This window comes from Rhinolophus sinicus, chromosome 18 (assembly GCF_057876585.1).
Source record: "Rhinolophus sinicus isolate RSI-liver-muscle chromosome 18, RSI-T2T, whole genome shotgun sequence".
Lineage (NCBI taxonomy): Eukaryota > Metazoa > Chordata > Mammalia > Chiroptera > Rhinolophidae > Rhinolophus > Rhinolophus sinicus.
Window position 1 is genome coordinate 71,412,932 of NC_142518.1, and position 24,906 is coordinate 71,437,837.

Consider the following 24,906-nt stretch of genomic DNA (forward strand, 5'->3'; position numbering starts at 1 on the left):
TACACATTTCAAAAAGCTGATGTGGAAGGAAAACTCTCCATTTGCTATAGACTGGGAAAACCACACTCACTCTCCACATCATAAGTCATCCAAACAATTCACTGTGGTTTCGTTGTGTGGAACCTAGGACTGGATACTTGAAGTTGATTAATTCAAGTTTCATCTCTTTCCCTTTTCCCTTAAATGCCCTCTGCTTGATCTGCAAGCAGATCTATTGAAAGCTTAGTGTATAGTCCAGTGCTATTAGTAGCTATGGAGACTATGGAAGCATAAAGTTGTTTAAGTGGCCTTCTGTAAAAATAATACTTTGTAGATGTAACTTTCTTGTAGTCTTCCAAGGATTTTCACCCATATTAATGATTTATTTTTAATTTTTAGCCCCAGGTAGCTGAAAGAAAGCTTACACTTAGATCACAACAACCTTTTGAAGCTAAGAGATCTATAAAATGAGGTTCTAATAATTCAATTAACCTGGTTAGGAGTCATCCAGCCAGACAGTGTACCTCTAGCCTTGTGCTGTTTCCACATTCTAAAAATCAAAGTACAGTTAATAGTCATAAGGATAATTTCCTAGAGCCTCCTTGAATATAATTTCCTAAAATTATAATAATTCTATCCTCAATTTAGTATATTCAAAGAACTGCTGAATATATATATATGTATATGTATATGTATATGTATATGTATATAATTTAATTAAAATTTATACCAGCACTATGAAGTGGATACCATTGTTATCTCCATTTTACATAGGGTGAAATTGAAGTATAGAGAGTTAAATCTTTTATCTAAGATGGCACAGGTAATAGGTCTATGTGATAGGAAAGACTTCTTTACAGCAAGTTCCTTTTGGTATTTCAGTTAAATCAACAATAGCAATACATCAAAGATAAATTTTCCTGTCACTTAACCCCATCGCATATCAAATTGTGTAGTACAATACAAGCTGGTCACAAGCTCAGATAATGTCTTCTTGTAACATCAGTCTGTAATAAAGCTTCATTATAGAACACCCATAAAACGGCTCTGGCATTGACTCCCCCCAAGCAAAAGATTGTTTTGAGATTCTAAATACTATAAGTTTCACATTTTAAGTCACATTTTGGGGGCCATCTTTTCCTTTGCAGAGTGATGTGTGGTCCGTGGGAATCACTGCTATTGAAATGGCTGAAGGGGCTCCTCGTGAGTAAAAATGTTTGATATTTATTAAAAGTTAGGGAATCTCATAGTCTATTTCTGTTTTGTTTGCTCATTTATACTGTTCTTTAGATTCCACAGATAAGTGAGGTCATGTACTATTTGCCTTTCTTAGTCTGACTTATTTCTCTTAACATACTACTTTCTGAGTCCTTCCATGTTGTTGCAAATGGTAAGAGAAATAGGTTAAGAGACACAGAGAAAAAACAGATGGGGTTGCTAGACAGAAAGGGGTGGGGTTGGGGATAGGGAAGAAGGTGAAGGGATTAGAAAGTACAAATTGGTAGTCACAAAATACTCATGGAGATGTGAAATACAGTATAGGGAATATAATCAATAATGTTGTAAAGAGTATGTAGGGTGCCATATGGGTACTGGACATTGCAAGGGATCACTTCACAGATTGTATTGATGTCTGACCACTGTGTTGTACACCTGAAGCTAAAGTAGAATAGTATTGAATGTCAACTATAATTAAATGTGTGTGTATGTGTGTGTGTATGCATAATCACGGGATATAAAGTACAGCCAAGGGAGCATAGTCAATGTTATTGTAACAGCTTTATATAATGTCAGAGGGTTAATAGACTTGGGGGGGGGGCTTATCACTTTGTGAGGGGTATAAATGTCTAATCATTATGTTGTCATGTAAACCGGAATATAATATTTTTTAAAAAGTTAAAATTTTAATTAAATAATGAATGAAAATTGAAAAAACACACGTTGTACAAATCTGCCATTTGTATCAGTCAGCTTGTACTGGCCACACAGGTGCCACACTCTGCCAAACTGTAAATGATGGCCTTTCCAGTGATTACCAAATGCTGTAGTCAGAATGGCCAGATATGTCTATAAAAAGTCTATGCTTTTCTCTCTTATGTATCTTATTTTAGGCTGATTGAGTATTGTTTAAATTTAGCCACAATAGTATTTGGTCCTGACCAAGAAGAATCTAAAAGCGTTCTGATACATATTGACTGGTGGAATATTTAGAACACTTACAGTCATACACTATTACTACTTCAGACTGGGACAGTTGAGAAAATCTTCTAGTAGTTCATTGAAATTGAGCCAATTCTCAACAGTGTTGGAAAGTAAGCTTTCTTTTTCCCTTTGGAGTAAGTCCAGCTCACCTTTGGTGCCTTCCTTGCTCTTTTCAGTCAGTCCAGTACCCTTAATAACTCAGAAGGCTCCATTTCCTCTTGTTTACCCCTCCTCTCAATCATTTAAATGACCTGTCAGCATCCTGTTTCAAGCTACTGCCCTCTGGTAGGAAAGCGAAAATGGAATGTGAACTTGGGTATAAATGATTGACAGCCATTTAATGTATGGCCCCATAAGCAGAGCACATTTGCTGTCTTAATTACCTATATGCAAAGCTGTAAATGATAAACACATTCCTGATATTGTTGGATGAGAAGTGAGAGAAATGCCTGGAGTGTGTGTTGGGGGTGGGGTAGGGGAGTAAAATTGCTTTGCTCTTCCCCTCCTCCTCCTCCTCTTCCCATTCTCCTCCTGTTCCTTCTCCTTCTCATCCTTCTTCTCTCTCTCTCCCTCTCTCTGTCTCTCTCTCTCTTCCCTCCTCCCTTTCTCCCTCCCTCCCTCTTCCTCTCTTTCTCTCTAAATACACAATATGGTACTTCATATTAGTATGATACATGTATTTGATTAGGATTCATGACTGCATCAAGTAGTACGTTTTTTTTCTATTGTTTCTGAGTGTTCCTCACCACATCTTCTCAAAAAGTAGCTTTCTACATTTTTCAGATTTGTACTTCTTGGTTCACTTTTTTGGTTTCATATTTTATTCTAAAATATTAAATCATGGGAGAAAAAAAGGGTAATGAGCAAGCTCACAGGAATGTAGACAAGGAATTTTGCACAGAGTACACTAATGGCAAACTTCTTGCAAGAGAAGAGTGAGGACCAAGAGATTATTAATTCACAATGAGAAAAAATAGGACCAGCATGCCTGAGTAAGTGATTGGAATGGTGCAACTTTGGTCATGAGCAACTTGAAATAGCCGCACTGCTGAAAAAAAATTAGTCTTTCACAAGCCTCCTTTATTGCCTGGAGTATTAACTTTATGGAAATTATTGACATCAGTTTCACTGCAGAAATACTTCAGGTTATGATAATTATCTCACAGGGGTTGGCCTTCCAATGTGTTAGTTCTGTGATAATTGCCTTTGAGCTCCAGGTCACAAAATTCTCTTCTTTCTTTGGTGAGTCTATCTCAGAGAAGTAAAAAGAGGGAGAATAACTTTTCACTGAAAGGGTGCTGTAGGGGCTCTCAAAGGACAGAAGAGCTGGACCATTGCTCACCAAGATCTTAAATCCTTACGTTCTGTGTAGGAATTCAAACTTCATATGTCTATCTTCAAACCAAGACCAAAACATTGCTAGTAGTTACATAATCATCAGACTATCATAGGCCGATTAATACTGAAAAGATGCAAGTTCCTAGTTTCTCTACATGTTATAGAAAAGTGAATTGTTTTTTGGTGGAGAAGCAGAACAGTGTTGACAGTTTATTCTAACTCTCCTTCCTTGTTAAGGACTTACATCAGCCAATTCAACCTTAATCTAAATCATATCTTTCCCTATTTTAGAATTCTACTGGGTGACGTAGAGATTATTTTTAATACTGTCAACCATGCATGTTTATATTCCTACTTCTATTTCTTATAGTGTCCCTCCCGAACACAAGCATAAATCTTTACATTAGTGTCTCGTGACTCAAAATTACCACTGTCCCATCAGGAGAACCATTTCTTCAGTATTCAGTTTTCTTCAAACCTCAACATATTTTAGGAATAAACCACATTATTTAAACTAATTCAGTTTACCCATTTAATATTTGCAACCCATCAGGAAATACATTTTTTAATTAATTAATGTATTTATTATTTTTTTTAATTTTCCAATTATAGTTGACATACATTATATTAGTTTCAGGTATATACAATAGTGATGACATGTTTATATTCATATGTACCAACTCTTCTTTATCCACTCAAACATTAATGGACACCCAGGATGCCTTCACAAAATGGCTATTGTAAATAATGCTGCAATGAAAATATGGAAGCACACATCCCTTCGAAGGAACATGTTGGGTTTTTTTGCGTAAATACCTAGAAGTGAGATGACTGGATCGTTGTTTGTCTCTTGTTATAGAATTTGTTTTAAAGTCTATTTTGATTTCAGGTGTACAATTCTGTATTACATCATCTATAAATCTCATTGTGTGTTCACCACCCAGAGTCAGTTCTCCTTCCATCACCATATATTTGATCCCCTTTACCCTCATCTCCCACCCCCCACCCCCCTTACCCTCTGGTAACCACTGAACTATTGTCTGTGTCTATGAGTTTCTGTTTCTCATTTGTTTGTCTTGTTCTTTTGTTGTTTTTGGTTTATATACCACATATCGGTGAAGTCATATGGTTCTCTGCTTTTTCTCTCTGACTTATTTTGCTTAGCATTATACTCTCAAGATCCTTCCATGTTGTCACAAATGGTCCTATTTCATCTTTTCTTACCACTGAATAGTATTCCATTGTGTATATATACCACAACTTCTTTATCCATTCATCTATCGAAGGACATTTTGGTTGTTTCCATGTCTTGGCCACCATAAATAAAACTGCAATGAACATTGGAACACACGTGTCTTTATGTATAAATGTTTTCATATTTTTTGGTAGGTACCCAGGAGAGAGATTGCTGGGTCATATGGTAATTCTATTCATAATTCTTTGAGGAACCTCCACACTGCCTTCCATAGTGGCTGCACCAGTCTGCATTCCCACCAACAGTGTATGAGGGTTCCTTTTTCTCCACAGCCTCTCCAACACTTGTTACTATTTGTCTTGTTGATGATAGCCATTCTGACTGGGGTGAGGTGATATCTAATTGTGGTTTTGATTTGCATTTATCTGATGATTAGTGATGTTGAACATTTTCTCATATGTCTATTTGCCAGTTGTATGTACTCTTTGGAGAAATGTCTCTTCAGGTCCTATGCCCATTTTTCAACTGGGTTGTTTCATATTTTGTTGCATGAGTTCCTTGTACATTTTGGATATTAGCCCCGTATCCGAGGCTCTGTTCACAAAAATCTTCTTCCATTCAGTTGGTTGACTCTTTATCTTGTCGATGGTTTCTTTTGCTGTGCAGAACATTTAACTTAGATATAGTCCCATTCATTTATTTTAGCTTGTACTTCCCTTGCCTTTGGAGTGAAATTCATAAAACGCTCTTTGAACCCAAGGTCCATAAGTTTAGTACCTATGTTTTCTTCTATGCAGTTTATTGTGTCAAGTTGTATGTTTAAGTCTTTGATCCATTTTGAATTAATTCTGGTACGTGGTGACAGATAGCAGTCCAGTTTCATTCTTTTGCACATGGCTTTCCAATTCTGCCTGCACCATTTATTGAAGGGGCTGTCTTTTCTCCATTGTATGTTTTTGCTACTTTGTCAAAAATTGTCTGTCTATATTTATGTGGGTTTATTTCTGAGTTCTCCATTCTCATTGGTCTATGTGTCTGGTTTTCTGCCAATACCATGGTGTTTTGACTATTGTTGCCATGTAGTACAAGTTAAAGTCAGGGAGTGTGATACCTCCAGCATTGTTCTTTTTTTCTTAAGATTACTTTGGCTATTCGGGGTCTTTTTTGGTTCCAGACCAATCTGATGATTTTTTGTTCCATTTCTTTTAAAAATGCCATTGGGATTTTGATGGGGATTGCATTAAATCTGTGTATTTCTTTGGGTAATATGGCGATTTTAACTATACTGATTCTTCCAATCCATGAGCACGGAATGTCTTTCCATTTCTTTGTGTCTTCTTCAATGTCTTTTAAAAATGTCTTGTAGTTTTCAGCATGTAGGTCTTTCACATCCTTGGTTAAGTTTATTCCTAGGTTATTTTATTCTTTTTGCTGCAATTTCAAAAGGAATTGTCTTTTTTATTTTTTTTTCTGAGATTTCATTGTTAGTATATAGGAATGCACTGGACTTTTGCGCGTTGATTTTGTAGCCAGCCACTTTACTGTATTCGTTGATTGTTTCTAATAGCTTCTTAGTAGAGTTTTTAGGGTTTTCTATATATAGCATCATGTCATCTGCAAAGAGTGATAATTTAACTTCTTCATCCCCAATTTGGATGCCTTTCTTTTCTTTCTCTTGCCTGATTGCTTTGGTGAGGACTTCCAACACTATGTTGAAAAGCAGAGGTGATAGAGGACAGCACTGTCATGTTCCTGAATATAGAGCAAAGGGCTTCAGTTTTTCACCATTAATTATGAGATTAGGTGAGGGTTTGTCATATATGGACTTTATTATGTTAAGGTATTTTCCTTCTATACCTATTTTATTAAATGTTTTAATCATTAATGGATGTTGCATCTTGTCAAACTCTTTTTCTGCATCAATTGATATAATCATATGATTTTTGTCCTTTCTTTTGTTTATGTGATGTGTCACATTGATGGATTGGTGTATGTTGAACCATCCTTGTGTTCCTGGGATGAACCCCACTTGTTCGTGACGAATAATCTTTTTAATGTATTGTTGTATTCGATTTGCTAGAATTTTGTTTAGGATTTTTGTATCTGTGTTCTTCAAAGATATTGGTCTGTAGTTTTCTTTTTATGTGTTGTCCTTACCAGGTTTTGGTATCAGGGTAATGTTGGTGTCATAAAATGCATTAGGGAGTACTGTCACTTTTTCAATTTTTTGGAAGAGTTTGAGCAGGATTGGTATTAGATCCTCTTTGAAGGTTTGGTAGAATTCACTAGTGAAGCCAGCTGGTCCCAGAGTTTTGATTTTGGGAAGGTTTTGGATGACTGATTCAATTTCTTTACTGGTGATCAGTCTGTTTAGATTTCCCAGTTCTTCATTGTTTAGCATAGGAAGGCTATATGTTTCTAAAAACTTGTCCATTTCCTCTAGGTTATTGATTTTGGTGGCATATACTCCTTCATAGTATTCTTGGATGATCCTTTGTATTTCTGTGGCATCCATGATAACTTCCCCTTTTTTCATTTCTGATTTTGTTAATTAGTGTCTTCTCTCTTTTTATCTCAGTGAGCCTAGCTAAGGGTTTGTCAATTTTGTTAATCTTTTCAAAGAGACAGCTCTTTGTCACATTAATTTTTTCTAATGTCTTTTTGTCCTCTATTTCATTTAGTTTTGCTCTTATTATTATTATTTCCTTTCTTCTGTTGAACTTGGGTTTCATTTGTTCTTCTTTTTCTTGTTCTTTAAGGTATAATGTGAGGTTATATTTTTGGGATTTTTCTTGTTTCTTGAGATAGGCCTGTAATGCTGTAAATTTCCCTCTTAAAACTGCTTTCGCTGCATCCCAAAAATTTTGGTAGGATGTATTTTCATTGTCATTTGTTTCTATGTATCTTTTGATCTCTCCTGTAATTTCTTCTTTGACCCAATCGTTCTTTAAAAGTATGTTGTTTAATCTCCATGTATTTGTGGTTTTTCCTGCTTTCTTTTTGCATTTGATATGCAATTTCGAAGCCTTGTGATCAGAGAATATGCTTTGTATGATTTCAGTCTTCTTAAGTTTGCTGAGGCTAGTTTTATGTCCCAATATATGGTATATCCTTGAGAATGTTCCAAGTACACTGGAAAGAAATGTATAGTCTGATGTTTATGGATGAAGTGCTCTATATATGTCAATTATGTCCATTTCATCTAATGTGTCATTTAGGGCTGTTATTTCATTATTTATTTTCTGTTTGGATGATCTATCCATAGCTGTCAATGATGTATTTAAGTCCCCTACTATAATTGTGTTTTGGTCAATTTCTCCCTTTAGTTCTATTAGTAGTCGCTTCGTATATTTTGGCGCTCCCTGATTGGGGGCATAAATATTGATGACTGTTATCTCTTCTTGTTGTATAGTCCCCTTTAGCATTATGAAATGTGCATCTTTGTGTCTTGTTATCTTTTTCACCCTGAGGACTTTTCATCTGATATCATTATGGCTACACCTTGTTTTCTCTGGGTACCATTTGCTTGGAGTGTCAATTTTCCACCCTTTAGCTTTGAGTCTGTGCTTGTCCTTGTAGCTGAGATGTGTCTCTTGGAGACAGCATATGGTTGGGTTTAGGTTTTTGATCCAATCTGCAACTCTGCCTTTTTATTGGTGAGTTCAGTGCATTTACATTTAGGGTGATTATTTATATGTGAGAATTTACTATCATTCTATCTTTAGTTTTCTGGTAAGACTGTGTCTCCATTGTTTCTTTGCCTTTTTGTTTTCTACTATTTCTGTGTGGTGATATTCTATGATGTTTCCCCCTGTTCCTTCTTTTATTACAGCATATATTTCAGTTCTGGTTTTTTTTTTGGCGGTTTACCATTAAGTTTATGTAAAAGAAAGTTTGATATTTAGAGTATTTCATTTTCTTCAGCATGCCTACTTTCTCCATTCCCATATTCCAATTCAGGCCTTTACTATCCACATATTTATGTTTTGTTTGCCACAAATTGTCCCTTTTGATGGTGGTCGAATAGCCTCCTTTAGTATTTCTTGTAGTGCAGGTCATGTATTAGAAAATTCCCTCAGCTTCTGTATGTCTGGAAAGGTTTTTATTCCTCCTTCATGTCTAAAGGATATCTTTGCTGAATATATTATTCTTGGCTCATAATTTCTCTCTTTCAATAGTTTGAATATTTGGTTCCACTCCCTCCTGGCTTGTAGAGTTTCAGCCGAGAAATCTGATGATAATCTAATGGGCTTTCCTTTGTAGGTTACCGTCTTCTTTTCCCTGGCTGCTTGAGGACTCTTTCTTTGTCGTTGATTTTAGACAGCTTCAATACAATGTGCCTTGGAGACGACCTGCTGGGATTGAGGAAATTAGGTGTTGTATTTGCATCTTGGATTCAAGGATTCAGTTCTGTCCACAAGTTTGGGAAGTTCTCATCGACAATTTGTTTGAAAATATTCTCTGTTCCCTTCTCTCTTTCTTCTCCTTCTGGTATGCCCGTTATTCTTATATTGCTCTTTCTGATGGAGTCAGAAAGTTCTTATAGAATTCTTTCATTTCTTTTAAGTCTCAAGTATCTTTCTTCTTCCATGCATGTCATTTCCAAGTTTCTATCTTTGATGTGACTGATTCTTTCCTCCATCTGGTCAACTCTACTACCTAATCTGGGTATTTCATTCTTAATTTCTTCTATTGAGTTCTTAATGTCCAGAAAGTCTATTTGGTTCTTTTATAAAATTTCAATCTCTTTGGTAAAATTTTCATGTTGTTGTTTGATTGTGTTTCTGAGTTCATTAAACTGCCTTTCTGTGTTTTGTTGCATCTTGTTTAGTGTTTTCAGAACTGCAATCTTGAATTCTCTGTTATTTAAGACATATTTCCATATATTTAGGTTCAATTTCTGGAGACGTTTCACTATCTTTCTGAGCTGTCTTGTTGCCTTGCTTATTCATGGCAATTACTGATTTATTATTTCTCTAAGTAGACATCTGCAGGAGTGAGTTCTGCAACAGGTTGATAGGAATTGTTCTTTCTTTTGTTTTCCAGCATGTGTTGGTAGAATGCTTTATTTTTCTCTCCGACTGCAGCCTTTTTTTCTCTCTCACACTGCAGTGTTATGTTTTCTCTGCACTATTCCAGCTTTTCACACAATGGGGGGATTCCCTTGTAGGCAGGCTTCTCCTCTGTTAACAGTCTGCCTGGGTCTTAGGGCACCACATCCCTGTGGGGATGCAGAGAGCTTTTGAAGTTCCAAAGCTCTTCTTGCACCAGATTCAGAGCCCGTTTGTTTCAGCAGTTCTGTTTACTCCTGCAGGGATCCACCCAGATAGGTGTGGCCAGGGGCGGGGTGAGTTGTGAGAGATGGCCCAGAGCAATGGCATCAACCATCACCACAGCGGGTCCTGCTTCCACAGCTCCCTCCCCTTTGCTGGAACTCGTTGGGCTGTGTATCTGTGTCTGGGGACCACAGTCCTCAAACTGCAAATACTCTGTTCTTTTGATCTCACACTGCTACTGTTCCGCTTCTAGCACCGGGCAGGTGGGGGCGGACCGAGCTCTGGAATGGTGGGGAGGGGGCGACTAGTCTCAGTGCCTAAGGCTTCCGTTCTCTGCGGCAGTGAGGGCTTAAACCACCGTTTTTAGCCTTCTTCCCTCAGTCTTTGCTCTGAGTTCTCTGCCTTGAGTGTTGGATTCAGCCGTGTTATATGCTGTCCCTTCAGCCTTGTGGGCCATAAATGGATCCCTAGCAGTCCGAGTTTTTCCCTCTACCGCAGCTGCAGTAGTTCTGGGATGCAGCGAGCTCGGAGCACTGAGCTAGATCTGCATCCTGCACCCGAGCAGCTCTGTCTTCGCACTTCTCCCTTCCCTTCTCCCCTGCTCGCTCAATTTCCCCATCTGTAGGTCAATTCAGTAGTGAGAGTCTTTGTCGTAACTGTCTGCTGTGCAGGGAGTCCATTGTGGAGTTATAGTTTTTCAATTTGTTTAAATTCCCGGGGAGATTTCCAGAGGCTCACCTCACACCGCCATTTTGATGATTTGTTCTTATTTTTTAAAAAGTCCCTCTAAGATTCCTTGTAATACTGGTTTGGTGGTGATAAACTCCTTTAGTTTTTTGTTGTTGTTACTGTTTTTGTTGTTGTTGTTGTTTTTTGTGTTGTTGTTTTTTTTGTCTTTTTGTTTTTGTTTTTGTTTTTGTCTGGGAAGCTCTTTATCTGTACTTCAATTCTAAATGATAGCCTTGCTGGGTAGAGTAATCTTGGTTGTAATTTTTCATCACTTTGAATATTTCATGCCAATCCATTCTGACCTACAAAGTTGCTGTAGAGAAATCAGCTGACAGTTATTGGGGCTCCCACGTAGGGAGCTTTTCTCTTGCTGCTTTTAAGATTCTCTCTTTCTCTTTCACCTTTGGCATTTTAATTAATGTTTCTTCATGTGCGCTCCTTGGGTTTATCTTGATTGGGACTCTCTGTGCTTCCTGAGCTTGTATGTCTATTTCTTTCACCAGGTTGGGGAAGTTTTCCCACATTGTTTCTTCAAATTGTTTTTGAATTCCTTGCACTCTCTCTTCTTCTGGTATCCCAATGACGAGAATGTTGGTACACTTGATGTTGTCCCAGAAGCCCCTTAAACTATCTTCATGGTTTTAGATTTTTTTTTTCTTTATGCTACTCTGATTTGTGTTTTCTGCTACCTTATCTTAAATTGCTGATGGGATTCTCTGCTTCATCTAATCTATTGATTCCCTCTAATGTATTCTTTATTTCAGTTATTGTGTTTTTCATTACTGACTGGTTCTTTTTTATGTTTTCTGTCTCCATTGTTTGTTTGTTTCTTTGTTTCCTATCTCTTCGTTGAAGTTCTCCATGAGATCATTGATCATCCTTATTACTAGTGTTTTGAACTCTGCATCTCGTAGATTGCTTGTCTCCACTTGGTTTAGTTGTGTGTGTTTTTTCTGGAGCTTTGTTCTTTTCATTCATTTGGGACATGTTTCTTTGTCTCTCATTTTGGCCACCTCCCTGTGTTTGTTTCTATATATTAGGTAGAGATGCTTTGTCTCCTAGTCATAGTATAGTGTCCTTATGTAGGAGGTGTTCTGTGGGACCCAGTGGTGCAGTCTTATTGGTCACTTGAGCTGGGTGCTCCAGGTGTGTCTTTTGTGTGGGTTGTGTGCCCTCCTGTTGTAATTGAGCCATGGTTGTTGTTTGAAAATCAATTGGAGGGATTGACCCTCAAGCTGATTGGTTGTGAAGACTGGCCATGATTACAGTGGAGGAGTGTTGTGGAGGGGTTGACCCTACAGAGCCAGATTTGTTTTAGCAGGGCTCTGGTACCTGTCTAATCTTCCCTTTGTGTTTGTCATCTGTGCAGGCAGCCTTGTGGTACTCTGGCTCTGTTTGAATCTGGCCACTGGGCGTGCAGGCCCCTGGGCCTCGTGGGAAGTGTCCCGCCACAGGGCAAGTTCAGCCACAGCCTGTGCCCTGTCCAGGGCCACCTGCAATGAGGCACAAAGCAATCCACAGATGGCTGCCACTCTCGCTGGGCTTGGAGGTGCTTGGAAGAATCCAATCTGCAAACCAAGGGTGGATGCCACTGGTGCAGGTTTTGGAGCTGCACAGCAGGAGGTGCAGGGCGTGCTGAGGCCAGATGCTCCTTGTGTACTATTGAGAAATTTTAGGAAAGTCTGAAGCATGAGCCAAGACAGGCCTTTTGTATGGAAAAGCCACTAGAAGTGGCTTGAGGTGGGTCTCAGTGTATCACCAGTACAGGGTGAACAGTGTTAGCCAAGTTGATGGAGACTCATATGGCAGCCACCTGCGTCTGCATGCCATGAGTGGGGAGAACTCAACAAAGAAATAATGGCTTCTGCTGACCCTTCTGTCTGGGAGAAAGCTGCCCCACTAGCCCTCCTCCAGAAACCACTCAATTCACTTCCTCCCTGTATGCCCCTGGCCCTTTCCAGCTGCTCCAGTACTGGAGCTCATAGGAAGTCAGTTTGTCAGTGGGTAAGTCCACATATGGGCACTTTAACAGGAACGCCTGGGACTGCGGCCGCCCTTGCCTCACTCAGCCACAATCTTTGCTGGTTTTCACAGCCAGAAGTTGTGGGGACTTCTCTCGTTGGCACTGGAACCCTGGGCTGGGGAGCCTGGGCGGGACTGGGACCATTCCCTCCTAAAGGGACCGTCTGCAGCCGAGATATCCCTCGCAGTTTTTTAAATGCCACATGTGGGTGTAGGACCAGCCTGTTCCACCTCTCCAATGTTCCTGCTAGTTTCTTGGTGACTTCTGTATATCCTTTGTTGTAGAACTTCAGCTAGATTTCAGGCAATTCGCAATGATGGTTGTTCTGCAGTTTAGTTGTAATTTTGAAGTGGTCATGAGAGGGTGCAAGTACAGCATTTACCTACTCCACCACCTTGACCAGAAATCCAGATACGCATTTTTAAAGGAGATTTAAATGAATTATCCTCTAATGGTGAAAATGTAGGCAGTGTTAGGAGATATGGTGTGAAAGGGGCATTTACTGGCATTCCTGAAATTAAACCCTATAGGAAACCTCTGCAATTGCTGTTTGCCATAGCTTTTGTACCCACTTTGTACTCCATTCCTTTGTGGTCTTCTCCTTTCCCTGAATGAAAACTTACCTAGTCTATGCCGTAACACTTGGCCCTTGAAGATGTTAGTTGACTGAATGGTTCTCAGATGTTAATAAGTAACAACTGCATAATATTGTGCAAACTCACTTCCAATATTTTTAAAGGACAGAATCTGATGGCTGATTGGACACAGTAAGGGTATGGATGCCGTCAAATATGATCGTGAGCTTTGCAGTTTGGGGTTCATTCTTCCCTCAATTATAAACCTGCACTTTCTATTAATTTATACCATATATTTGAAACAAAACCCTGACCTTTGGACAATTGCTTTTATATCACTATAATGAAACTACTCTGGGGAGTACTTTTCTACTGCTATGACAGGCAAGTTTGGCACTGTAACTTTTCAGGAGATATATTTTGGGAGAGGAAGGATGACTTTAAAGAGGCATTTATATCAAATTTTCTCACATGAATGACACACATGTAGTGTTAGGTGAGATTTACACTATGGCTCTCCTTTGGGAATTTTTTGCACTGCCAGTTTTCTTTAGTCAAAACACAAGAGGAAGTAATTGAAGTGAGACACATATTTAAACACTTATAGAAAGGCCCAGAACTCCCAAACCAATGAGGTAATGAATTTATATAGCACATATTGGAATAGGCTTTCCTTTGTGGGGCTGTGTTTCTGAATAAAGGAATGCAAGTCCAGTAATTTGGCACAGACTTGAAGTGCCATACAGTTAAACTCTTTATTATAATATCATTAGCTTATATTTATTAAGTGCCTACTCTGTACCAGGCACTTTTATGTGTAGGTTTCTATTTAATCCTCACAGCAAGTCTTTGAAGGAATTCTTGATATATTTCCCATTGCGTTTTTGTTTTTATGTGTTTGTTTTTTGTTTTGTTTGTTTTATTTTGTTTATGATGAAAGCGGGGCACAGACAGGTTTACATAGGTCACATAGGCAGAGCTCTGATTTGAACCCAGGTTTCTTAGCCTAGAGGATATGTCCTTAACAGTTTTACTATATCTACCTCTTTTCCTAGGAATGTCAGCTTCAAAAAGAGATTCTTCTCATCTTTTTAGAATACTAAATTATTTTTATACCTTGTTTTGCTTAGATACTAATCTGATTGACTTTTCCAGTCTATAATTACCTATTCTATTTTTACAGCTATAGATACCTACAATACAAAAACACAGAAAAGTGCTAGTCTCCACTTTTGGTTTACTTCTCTAGATATAAATAATCAATCACACATTTCAAAAATTTTATCTAGTGTAATTTATTATTGATGTGTCACAACTGGCAATAGTGAAACTTTAGGATCTTTTATAAATGGCCATTTGCATTGAGATAAGCTTTTCCTGTAACTACTTTTTTTTTTTCTGTTCCTTAGTGTCTATTCAACACAGTATGTGAAAGAACACTGAGAATCCTTTGGAATGAGGAGTGTTCTCTGTGATTACACTTCTCATTCATTCTAAATTTACCTATTTTCTTTTGCAGCACTGTGTAACCTTCAGCCCTTGGAAGCCCTCTTCGTTATTTTGCGGGAATCTGCTCCCAAAGTCAAATCCAGTGGATGGTAAAGACAAATGACTTAATATCCCAAACACATTAACATGGCTTTTTTTATGTAACAAATAAGTTTTCTTTCATTTGGTCAGTCCTGTTTCAACATCCTTGTTGGGCAATATTTCCTAAATAACCAATACCTTAAGCATTGGGTTTAAATGACTAGTTTTCATTAAGTGCTAGCTAGCCGACTAGAATAAGTAATACCCTCTAGAGTACGAATATGTTATGATGACACTACTGCCCTGGCATTAATGGCATGTTCAGTTTTTCTCCAGTGGTGAGATGGACCAATGGAAATGATCTGTAACATTTTTCACTGTACCTAGGTAGGCAGTCAGTGATTGTGATAGATAAGCCAGTTATTTGACCCATTAAACTAAACATCCATAGACAGAACTGGAAAAGAGGACTTGTTCTCCCAGGGTGCTACAGGTCAACTAAGCTTGGGAATCCTTCTCAATGAAGCTTTTTGATCTAGTACTTGATGTTCTTGCTTATTCTTAGCATTTACTGCTTGCCCTGGTAGGAGTGGTGACTATGATTTGATTGCTGACATTCTTGCTTGTGATTCAATGTAACCCTTCCCACAGATTCAGTCTTTCTGGTCACATCTGTTTTCATGGGTTATTTTATAAGATTAGTTAGGTCCAATAACACCCTTTTTTGGATCATTATATCTATACCTCTGTAGTTCAAAGTGCGTTTAATCAATGTGTGACTGCTCAATGTGTCACGCAGGCCTCAATGTGTGACTGCTATGGGCTGACCAATCTAGTTTCATGGTCTACATATATCATATTTACTACTTAATTGCCATCCCATCATGTACATACTTCTGAACTCATTGAAGTCTCTACTATTATTTGGGTAAAAAAAAAAAAAGCCAATTACTTATCTCCTCTGATGTTTGAATAGCATTGCTGTACAATGTATGTTGTCGAGCTGCAGGATATTCGTCAATTGAAAAGACACCTATAACTAGAGGCAACTCTCTCCAAAAACATGACTTTCAGAGTGGCATGTGGGTAGGGGTGGGCGGAGGTGGGGTAGGTCTGAGAATGCTCTTTAATTTCTTTGACTCATTTCTTTTAGGTCCCGCAAGTTCCACAATTTCATGGAAAAGTGCATGATAAAAAATTTCCTATTTCGTCCTACTTCTGCAAACATGCTTCATCACCCATTTGTTAGGAATATAAAAAATGAAGGACATGTTGTTGAGTCACTAAAGAAGCATCTTACTGGAATCATTAAAAAGAGACAGAAAAAAGGTAGAATACATGAACTTTTGGTTTGCTGGAACGAATATTCAGATAAGAATGGAATTTATTCGCTTTTTCAGGAAAAATAAATTTAAAAAAAAATAGGTTGAAAGTAAAATTCTGAAGCCCTTGATACTTAGTGTTTCCACTAATATATCACGTGCACTTAATTCATTACCCCTCACCTGATCATCTTTATGTATATAAGATTATAAATTGTTGCCAGTTACAGTGGCAAGTATTCATATTTACAAAGACCTCCAAAGCCTCAAGAAGAATTCTTTGATGTGCCAATTTTATTTAAAAAATAAACTCCTAACTAAAGAAATAAAATAAAAAGATAACAAAGTCTGTATCTTCCTGTTCTTTTTTGGCTGACATTTTAATTAACTCCAAAGAGATAAACGGATTTGTGATTAACCATTTATTGACTTTTAATTTTGAAGTCTATGCACCATACAAAGTTTGTTTTATGTATTAATCTCTAACTATAAGATATAATTAAATGAATTAATTTATACAAATAAAAGTAAGCTTCTATATATTAATGCCAAAATGACAGAATGGGTTTTCATCAAATCCAAAGGAAATTGCATAGGAGGTTGTTTCTACCTTATGCCATTCTACCTTATAGGTTGTATGGCATATTTCACATTCAATTTGGGGCACCATAGACAGGGTTGAGAGTGGTGATGGAATGGAAAAGGGGGAATCTGGAAAAGATAGCAGGCATTCTCAGATTAGCTACAGGATTGATTGCAGTGGAGCTTCTTCAATCTGTGGAACGATATGTATCCTATTTTGGAGTCAGAAGCAGCAGGAATTAGTTTATTTAGCCATGGCAGAGAATTCCTTGGATGAACATCACAAAAACCAGCCAGTTTCAAATGGGTACAGAAAGATCCTTCATCTACTTGAGAATTTGCTAATTTCCAGAGTTGCAAGTTTTCCAGAATGTTACCTACAAGAAGTCACGTTTATATGGAGATTACATGGAAGACATAAATATAGTTGCCCTAAACACTTTAATATACGGAATTCAAAAGAGTACTATTTTGTTTGTGTTTATATTACAGTACTGAACAGCTGACAGGAAAGAAGCTGAACATTTTCAGTGTGCTACCTGTAAAACCCAGAATTTAGATTTTTTTACCTTCTCATTGAAAGGACCAAAGATAGGTGTGGGCCCAAGCCATAAAATCTTTACATCTAGAGCACACACCTATAAGCTGTGCTCACCAACCATCTTGAGTTTCTCTTGTCCCTTTCTCCCTTTGCCTTTCTCAATTCTTTCTATTTAGAATTGTAGCAATCAGATCGCTAAATTTTCTTTCCTATGCTCAGAGAAGTTAGTCTGTATTAAATAGCTGCACTGAGCTGCAAAAATGGACCTAGGAACTAGGATATTGTCTACGGTACCAACCACGTATTATATGAAAGGTTACTTCTTGTCTGTGTAAATTCACCCAACATCCTGTGCAATAAAGGTTGGAAATTGGATAAGCCGGATTAAATTAATATATGCTGATGGTTACGCATTATTTTTTCTTTCATATAAAGGAATGCCTCTGATGTTTGAAAGAGAAGAAGCTATTAAGGAGCAGTACACCATGAGAAGATTCAGGTGCGTTAGACAAATTACAAATAGAGTTTGATGTTAGCAATTCCTGTAAGACAGTCAGTTTCCACACTGTTGCACTGGACTCAGAAAAACTTAATCCTTTCTCATCAACAAATAACAGCTCTCTACTTTCAAAAGATAGTTGAGTGGAAATGTTGAGGGAAACATTTTTATTACTATTAAAAGATTCCTTAATTTCTGGCAATTGAATAATCAAGTCTATTATTAGACCATTAGTAGTGAATATATTAGTAATGCAAATAAGATTTTAGACATTATAGGAATATTTCAAGAAAGATTTACTGAAAATATCTTCATAGCAGAAAATACCCATTTTTTAAAATAAAAGCATTTCCCCTGAAAGGCTTCACTCCACTGACAATTCTAACTGTATGGCAACCATCTGTATCTTTATTTCTAGAGGACCTTCTTGTACTCATGAGCTTCTGAGACTGCCAACTAGCAGTAGATGTCGACCACTTAGAGTCCTACATGGAGAACCCTCTCAGCCAAGGTGGTTACCTGATCGAGAAGAGCCACAGATCCAGGCACTTCAGCATCTACAGGGAGCAGCCAGGGTGTTCATGCCACTACAGGCTCAGGACAACGCACCTAGGTGTCTAAAAGGGCAAACCCAGGCATCTCAGCGATTACAAGGGGCAGCTCGGGTGTTCATGCCACTACAGGCTCAGGTTAAGGCTAAGACGTCTAGGCCCCTACAGATGACGATTAAGGCACCTCCACGACTACGGAGGGCAGCCTGGATGCTCATGCCACTACAGGCTCAGGTTAAGGCACTGAGGCCTCTACAGCTACAGGCCCAGGTACCCAAAAAGCAGCAGGCTCAGGCCCAGGCATCAGAAGAGCCTCAGGATCTGGACCAGGTACCAGAGGAATTTCAGGGGCAAGATCAGGTACCTGAACAACAAAGGCAAGGCCAGGCCCCTGAACAACAGCAGTGGCAGAACCAGGTACCTGAACAGCATCTGGAGCAGAACCCAGTACCTGAACAGCCAGACATACAGGAACAGGCTGTTGAGCCCACACAGGCAGAGACTGAGGCAGAGGAACCTGAGTCATTACGAGTACATGCGCAGGTGTTCCTGCCCCTACTGTCACAGAACCACCATGTGCTGTTGCCACTACATTTAGATACTCAGGTACTCATTCCAGTAGAGGGGCAAACCAAAGGGTCACCCCAGGCACAGGCCTGCGCACTAGAGCCCCCACAGGCAGTTGACTCAGTTCAAGCACTGATAGAGGGGCTATCAAGAGACTTACTTCGAGCACCAAACTCACATAACTCAAAGCCACTTGGTCCACTGCAAACCCTGATGGAAAACCTGTCATCAAACATGTTTTACTCTCAACCAGAACAAGCTCAGAAGAAAAAATCAAAGGTTTGTAGTCTAAGGCAGGCACTGGCAAAAAGACTATCACCGAAGAGGTTTCGGGCAAAGTTATCACGGAGACCTGAAGAGTTTGAGCTCTCAGATTTAGAAGCCCACAGGCGAAGACGCCAACACAGATGGGAGGATATCTTTAATCAACATGAGGAAGACTTGAAACAAGTTGCAAATGTAAGAGATTCTGATATTTTCACTGAATCAAATTCGTAGAGAAAATGTGCTAGTTCATACTTACGTTTTCCCTCTGTAAAACCAAATGAAATAAATGTTCCTTGCGTCCCAGAGAAAATTAACTAAATAATTTGTGCTTCAGGTAAATTATCCTGAAATTTCCAGATAATTGTGACTAAGTTTGAGAAAGAAAATTTTGCTTGAATGGTACAGTAGTTGCTTAATATCTCTGTGGAAATACACCTTTAATTATTAGTTTTCTACCTATTATTTCCTTAATGAATAAAGGGACACCATGTGCATATTTAAAATAACTATTTGGATCTTTAAAAATTACTTTCAAAGTTCAAAATTTCCGATGTAACTTATTAAAAGTAAAGACAGAAACAAACTTGGTTTCATTCCTCTAACCTCTAAGTCTTTTAGTGTATGTCTATTGATCCAATTGAACAAATGCTATTTCCCTGACATATCTTGTATGAGAAAATGTAAAGGCATCAAGAGAAGAAAGGCTTAAAATGGGAAGTGTATGTCTTGTCCCCTAAAATGTGGGATATAGGGAAAGAAAGAGACCAGATAGAAAAGGGGCGGTATGGGTCTAGAATGGTGATATTTGCCTGTAATTAGGGCATTTAAAATGCTAATGACTATTCTCAATGGGCTCTAGTAACAACTAGATCTAATGGGTTTTGCATTTGTGAAAAAGACCTTTATGCATCCCTTCAAAACTCATAGTATTAGTAGCATGCACATACTTATTGTCATTTAATGTTTTAAATATATTGTATATGTGAAAAGCCACTCTGAAATCGAAGAAAAAATCAATAAATAACAGTCACTAATCTCCGGATCTAATAGTTACTAATAATGACCACAGGATCTTATACAAGCATTCCTATCTTTATGTGCCACTTTTAAAGGAAAAGTAAGTTACTGATACTATAGTAAAAGTCTCATAGGTCTTTTGAAATACCTGAAAATGTATTAGAGTTTAGAGACATATATGAGTGCTTCAACTCACCAGAGACAAAGAAAACATGTTTTCATTACTCTCTTGGAGTAGAAGAAAAATACTGATTGGCTTAAATGGGAAAACAAACTTTTGTAAGCTCCCAGGGCTCAATTATGGAGAAATACTTGCACCACTGTATTACAGATCTTCCATTGCACAAGAGGACCAAACTTTGTAGTTACAACTGCATAGTAAATGTGCAGTTTGGGGTTACGAGTTAAGCTTCAAACCAGAGATTCTTAACCTGGGTCTAATAGATGAGTTGCAAGTGGTCAATGATCCCCCTGAAAATATATGTGGACAAGTGTGTCTGTATAAAGTTTTCTATGGAGAATCTGTAGCATTCCTCAAATTCTAAAAGAGATTCAGAACCAAAAACTATTAAAAACTACTGCTTTAATTCAATTTTAATATTTGAAAGTTATTCCTTCATATACCAGGATTATGGAGTTGCTCCCATAATTTGCATTTTAACAACAATTGAAATATTTATTTTCCTTTTCTTTCAAAAGGACAAAGAAGATGAATCGTCAGACAATGATGAAGTATTTCATTCAATTCAGGCTGAAGTCCAAATAGAACCGTTGCAGCCATACTTCCCAAATCCTAAAGGAAATGAGGTACGTTTTTCAGTATGTGTTGCTGTGACATTAATAAGTGCCTAAAACAGTGGTTCTTAAACTTTTTGGTCTCAGGATCTCTTTATATTCAACTGCACATACCTTTTTCATTGATTGTCTCTGTTCTATGATGTAATTTATGACAGGATCTGGTTCATCTAATCTGTGATTTACGAAATAATCAAGTCAGTGCTGGTATCGACGTTGGCTTTTGTACTCATGTCTAAATTAATAGCTGTTTGGCACATGATACTAGTGAGGCTCAAGTTACAGTTTCAGTCCTGTGTGGACAAAGCAGTATCATCATAGACAGCATTTTAACATCTAGCCATCTAAAAGTTACTTGGTCACTAAAGATAACTAGGTGGATGGCTGAAGAACTCAAACATTCTTGCCTGGGGGCCGGCGCCGTCTGACCCCAAACCCCACGGAGGGCGTGAGAGGGATCCAGCCCGCGCTCACCCCGGGTGGGTTCCAGCGTCGCGGGCCGGCTCTCCCTCTGCTGGGCCGCCCAGCGCGCGGGCGGAGAAGGCGGGGCCGCAGATACCCGCAGCACGCCCAGCGGCCCCGAGAACTGCAATAATCGCAGCCAGGGGTTCCGCCTGTAGTGATGCGCTCCCCGGAAGCCCAGGGCACCAGATCTAGAGGAGCCTGCTCCGCAGACCTTTTAACCCATCTTTTAGTCGTTGGGCAGAGCCGAGTGCCTGCGCCGGAGATCACGAGCCATCATAATTATAAATCATGGGGAATCAAGATAAAACAATTGACGGTGAAGAATTGGAACCATCAGCAGGAGTGAATCACACAGCTTCTACATATCAAGAAACACAGTTACCATCGTTGTTCTTCTGTGGGCTGTAGTTTGGTCAATTACCGGCAGTGAATGTCTTCCTGGAGGAAACCTATTTGGAATTATAATCCTTTTCTATTGTGCCATCATTGGAGGTAAACTTTTAGGGCTCATTAAGTTACCTACACTGCCTCCACTGCCTCCTCTTCTTGGCATGCTCCTTGCTGGGTTTCTCCTCAGAAATATCCCCGTCATAAGTGATAATGTACAGATCAGGCACAAGTGGTCCGACTCTTTGAGAAGCATAGCCCTGTCTGTCATATTGGTTCGTGCTGGCCTTGGGCTTGATTCAAAGGCTCTGAAGAAACTGAAGGGTGTTTGTGGACGGTTATCCGTGGGTCCTTGTCTTGTGGAGGCTTGTACATCTGCTCTTCTTGCCCACTTCCTAATGGGTTTACCGTGGCAGTGGGCATTTATACTGGGTTTTGTCTTAGGTGCTGTCTCTCCAGCTGTTGTGGTGCCTTCCATGCTCCTTTTGCAGGGAGGAGGCTATGGTGTTGAAAAAGGTGTCCCGACCTTACTCATGGCTGCTGGCAGCTTTGATGACATTCTGGCCATCACTGGCTTCAACACATGATTGGGCATGGCCTTTTCCACAGGCTCCACAGTTTTTAATGTCCTCAGAGGAGTTTTGGAGGTGGTAACCGGTGTGGCAACTGGATCTCTTCTTGGAGTTTTTATTCAGTACTTTCCAAGCAGTGACCAGGACAAACTTGTGTGGAAGAGAGCATTCCTTGTTTTGGGGCTCTCTGTGCTAGCGGTGTTCAGCAGTGTGTATTTTGGTTTCCCTGGGTCAGGAGGACTGTGTACATTGGTCATGGCTTTCTTTGCAGGCCTGGGATGGAGCAGCAAAAAGACAGAGGTTGAAAAAATTATTTCAGTTGCCTGGGACATCTTTCAGCCTCTTCTTTTTGGACTGATTGTAGCAGAGGTATCTATTGCATCTCTCAGACCAGAAACTGTAGGCCTTAGTGTTGCCACCCTGGGCATTGCAGTATTGATACGAATTTTGACTACATTTCTGATGGTGTGTTTTGCTGGTTTTAACATAAAGGAAAATATATTTATTTCTTTTGCATGGCTTCCAAAGGCCACAGTGCAGGCTGCAATAGGATCTGTGGCTTTGGACAGAGCAAGATCTCATGGAGAGAAACAGTTAGAAGAATATGGAATGGATGTGTTGACAGTAGCATTTTTGGCCATTCTCATCACAGCCCCCATTGGAAGTCTCCTGATTGGTTTGCTGGGCCCCAGGCTTCTCCAGAAAGCTGAACATCAAAATAAAGATGAAGAAGTTCAAGGAGAGTCTTCTGTACAAGTTTAGAGTGAACTCTCAATTGTTGAGGATGCCAAAGCAGTCGCTCAGAGGTTGTAGCACAGGCTGGTGCTTACTTAGCATGTTCAGCATAAAAACTGTCAGCACAGGGCCAGCCCGGTGGCTCAGGCGGTTAGAGCTCCATGCTCCTAACTCCAAAGGCTGCCGGTTCGATTCCCACATGGGCCAGTGGGCTCTCAACCACAAGGTTGCCAGTTCAATTCCTCGAGTCCCGCAAGGGATGGTGGGCAGTGCCCCCTGCAACTATGATTGAACATGGCACCTTGAGCTGAGCTGCCGCTGAGCTCCCAATTGGTTGGAGTGTGTCCTCTCAACCACAAGGTTGCCGGTTCGACTCCTGCAAGGGATGGTGGGCTGTGCCCCCTGCAACTAGAAAATGGCAACTGGACCTGGAGCTGAGCTGTGCCCTCCACAACTAAGACTGAAAGAACAACAACTTGAAGCTGAACAGCACCCTCCACACCCTCCCCCCCCCAAAAAAAAAAAAAAATGTCAGCACAGCGGATGTTACAGTGACTATTGAGGCCTTGGCCTGGTGTTATTTCTCCAAACCTGTGTGTTTTCACTGATGAAATGTGAATCTGGATTTAGTTTTTTTCTTAAAACAACAACAAAAAAACCTTTTAAGGTCATTAAATGTGAATACAATTAGAACACATTGCATGTTAATAGCATACTTATCCACTTATTAAATATTGATGTAAATAACAAAAAAAAACATTCTTGCCTGGATTTCTGGTCAAGATGGCAGAGTAAGTAAATGCTGTGCATGCACACTCTCACGACTACATCAAAAAAACAACTAATCTACAAAACAGCCATCATTGAGAATTGCCTGAAATCTAGCTGAACCCAAAGCACTATAACTAAGGAGATACAGATGAAGCCACCTCGAGACTGGTACTAGGGACGGAGACATGGTACACACTGGTCCCACACTCATGTGTGATAATTAAAAATTGGGAGGCATATCTCAGCTGTGGAGATAAACAGCAGAGAAGTAAGGGGGTCCAAGCCCCACACCAGGCTCCCAAGCCCAGGGTTCCAGTGCCTGGGAGAGAAGCCTCATAATTTCTGGCTATGAAAACCAGCAGATGTGATAGCTGAGTAAGACAAGTGTGAATGAAGGACTAGGTGCTTCTCTTAAATGGCCCATCCATGGAATTACTCGCTGACAGACTCACTCACTCTCAGCACCATCACTGGGGCAGCAGCTTGAAAAAGGCCAGGGATGTACAGAGAGTAACATATGTCTGGCTTCAGGGTGAGGGCTCAAGTGTCAGCTTTCCCCCAGACAGACAGTCTGGCAGAATCTATTGTTTCTTTGTTGAGCCCTTTCCTCACCTGGCATGCAGAAGCAGGCAGTCACCATATCTGAGTCTTCATCAGCCTAGCTAACACCATTTATTTGCCCCATCCTGGTGATTCTGAGACCCTGCAACATCCAACTGTCTGGCACACCGAAGCTGCTTCCAGTGGCTTTTCCAAACAAATGGCCTTTCTTGACTCATGCTACAGACTGTCCTAAATTCTCTCAAACGTTCACAAACCCAAACAAGCAGCATTTGGCTTCAGCATGTCCTATACTTCTGGCTGAGTAGCCCTAAGCCTGACAATAGCTACAGCCAGCCTTGATTCACAGTTTGGCCTCTCGAGGCACCTCCAAGTACAGTGCAGATGGCGGCCATCTGAAGATTGCTTTGTGGCTTATTCCAGGTGA

At 39.5% G+C, this 24,906-nt stretch overlaps 1 protein-coding gene and 1 pseudogene across 2 annotated transcripts in view; both read left to right on the forward strand.

The window, feature by feature from the left end:
- The window catches only part of NRK (Nik related kinase), a 167,036-nt gene that overhangs the window by 97,668 nt on the left and 44,462 nt on the right, over positions 1-24,906 (forward strand). For both annotated transcript variants that reach the window (XM_088794783.1, XM_019713865.3), the window contains exons 9-14: positions 1,128-1,182; positions 14,837-14,915; positions 16,001-16,176; positions 17,728-17,791; positions 18,210-19,368; positions 20,893-21,000. In XM_088794783.1, coding sequence (XP_088650909.1) covers positions 1,128-1,182; positions 14,837-14,915; positions 16,001-16,176; positions 17,728-17,791; positions 18,210-19,368; positions 20,893-21,000 — 1,641 coding nt within the window. The remainder of the gene's footprint in view (positions 1-1,127; positions 1,183-14,836; positions 14,916-16,000; positions 16,177-17,727; positions 17,792-18,209; positions 19,369-20,892; positions 21,001-24,906) is intronic.
- Positions 21,727-23,642, forward strand: LOC109435785 (sodium/hydrogen exchanger 9B2 pseudogene; annotated as a pseudogene).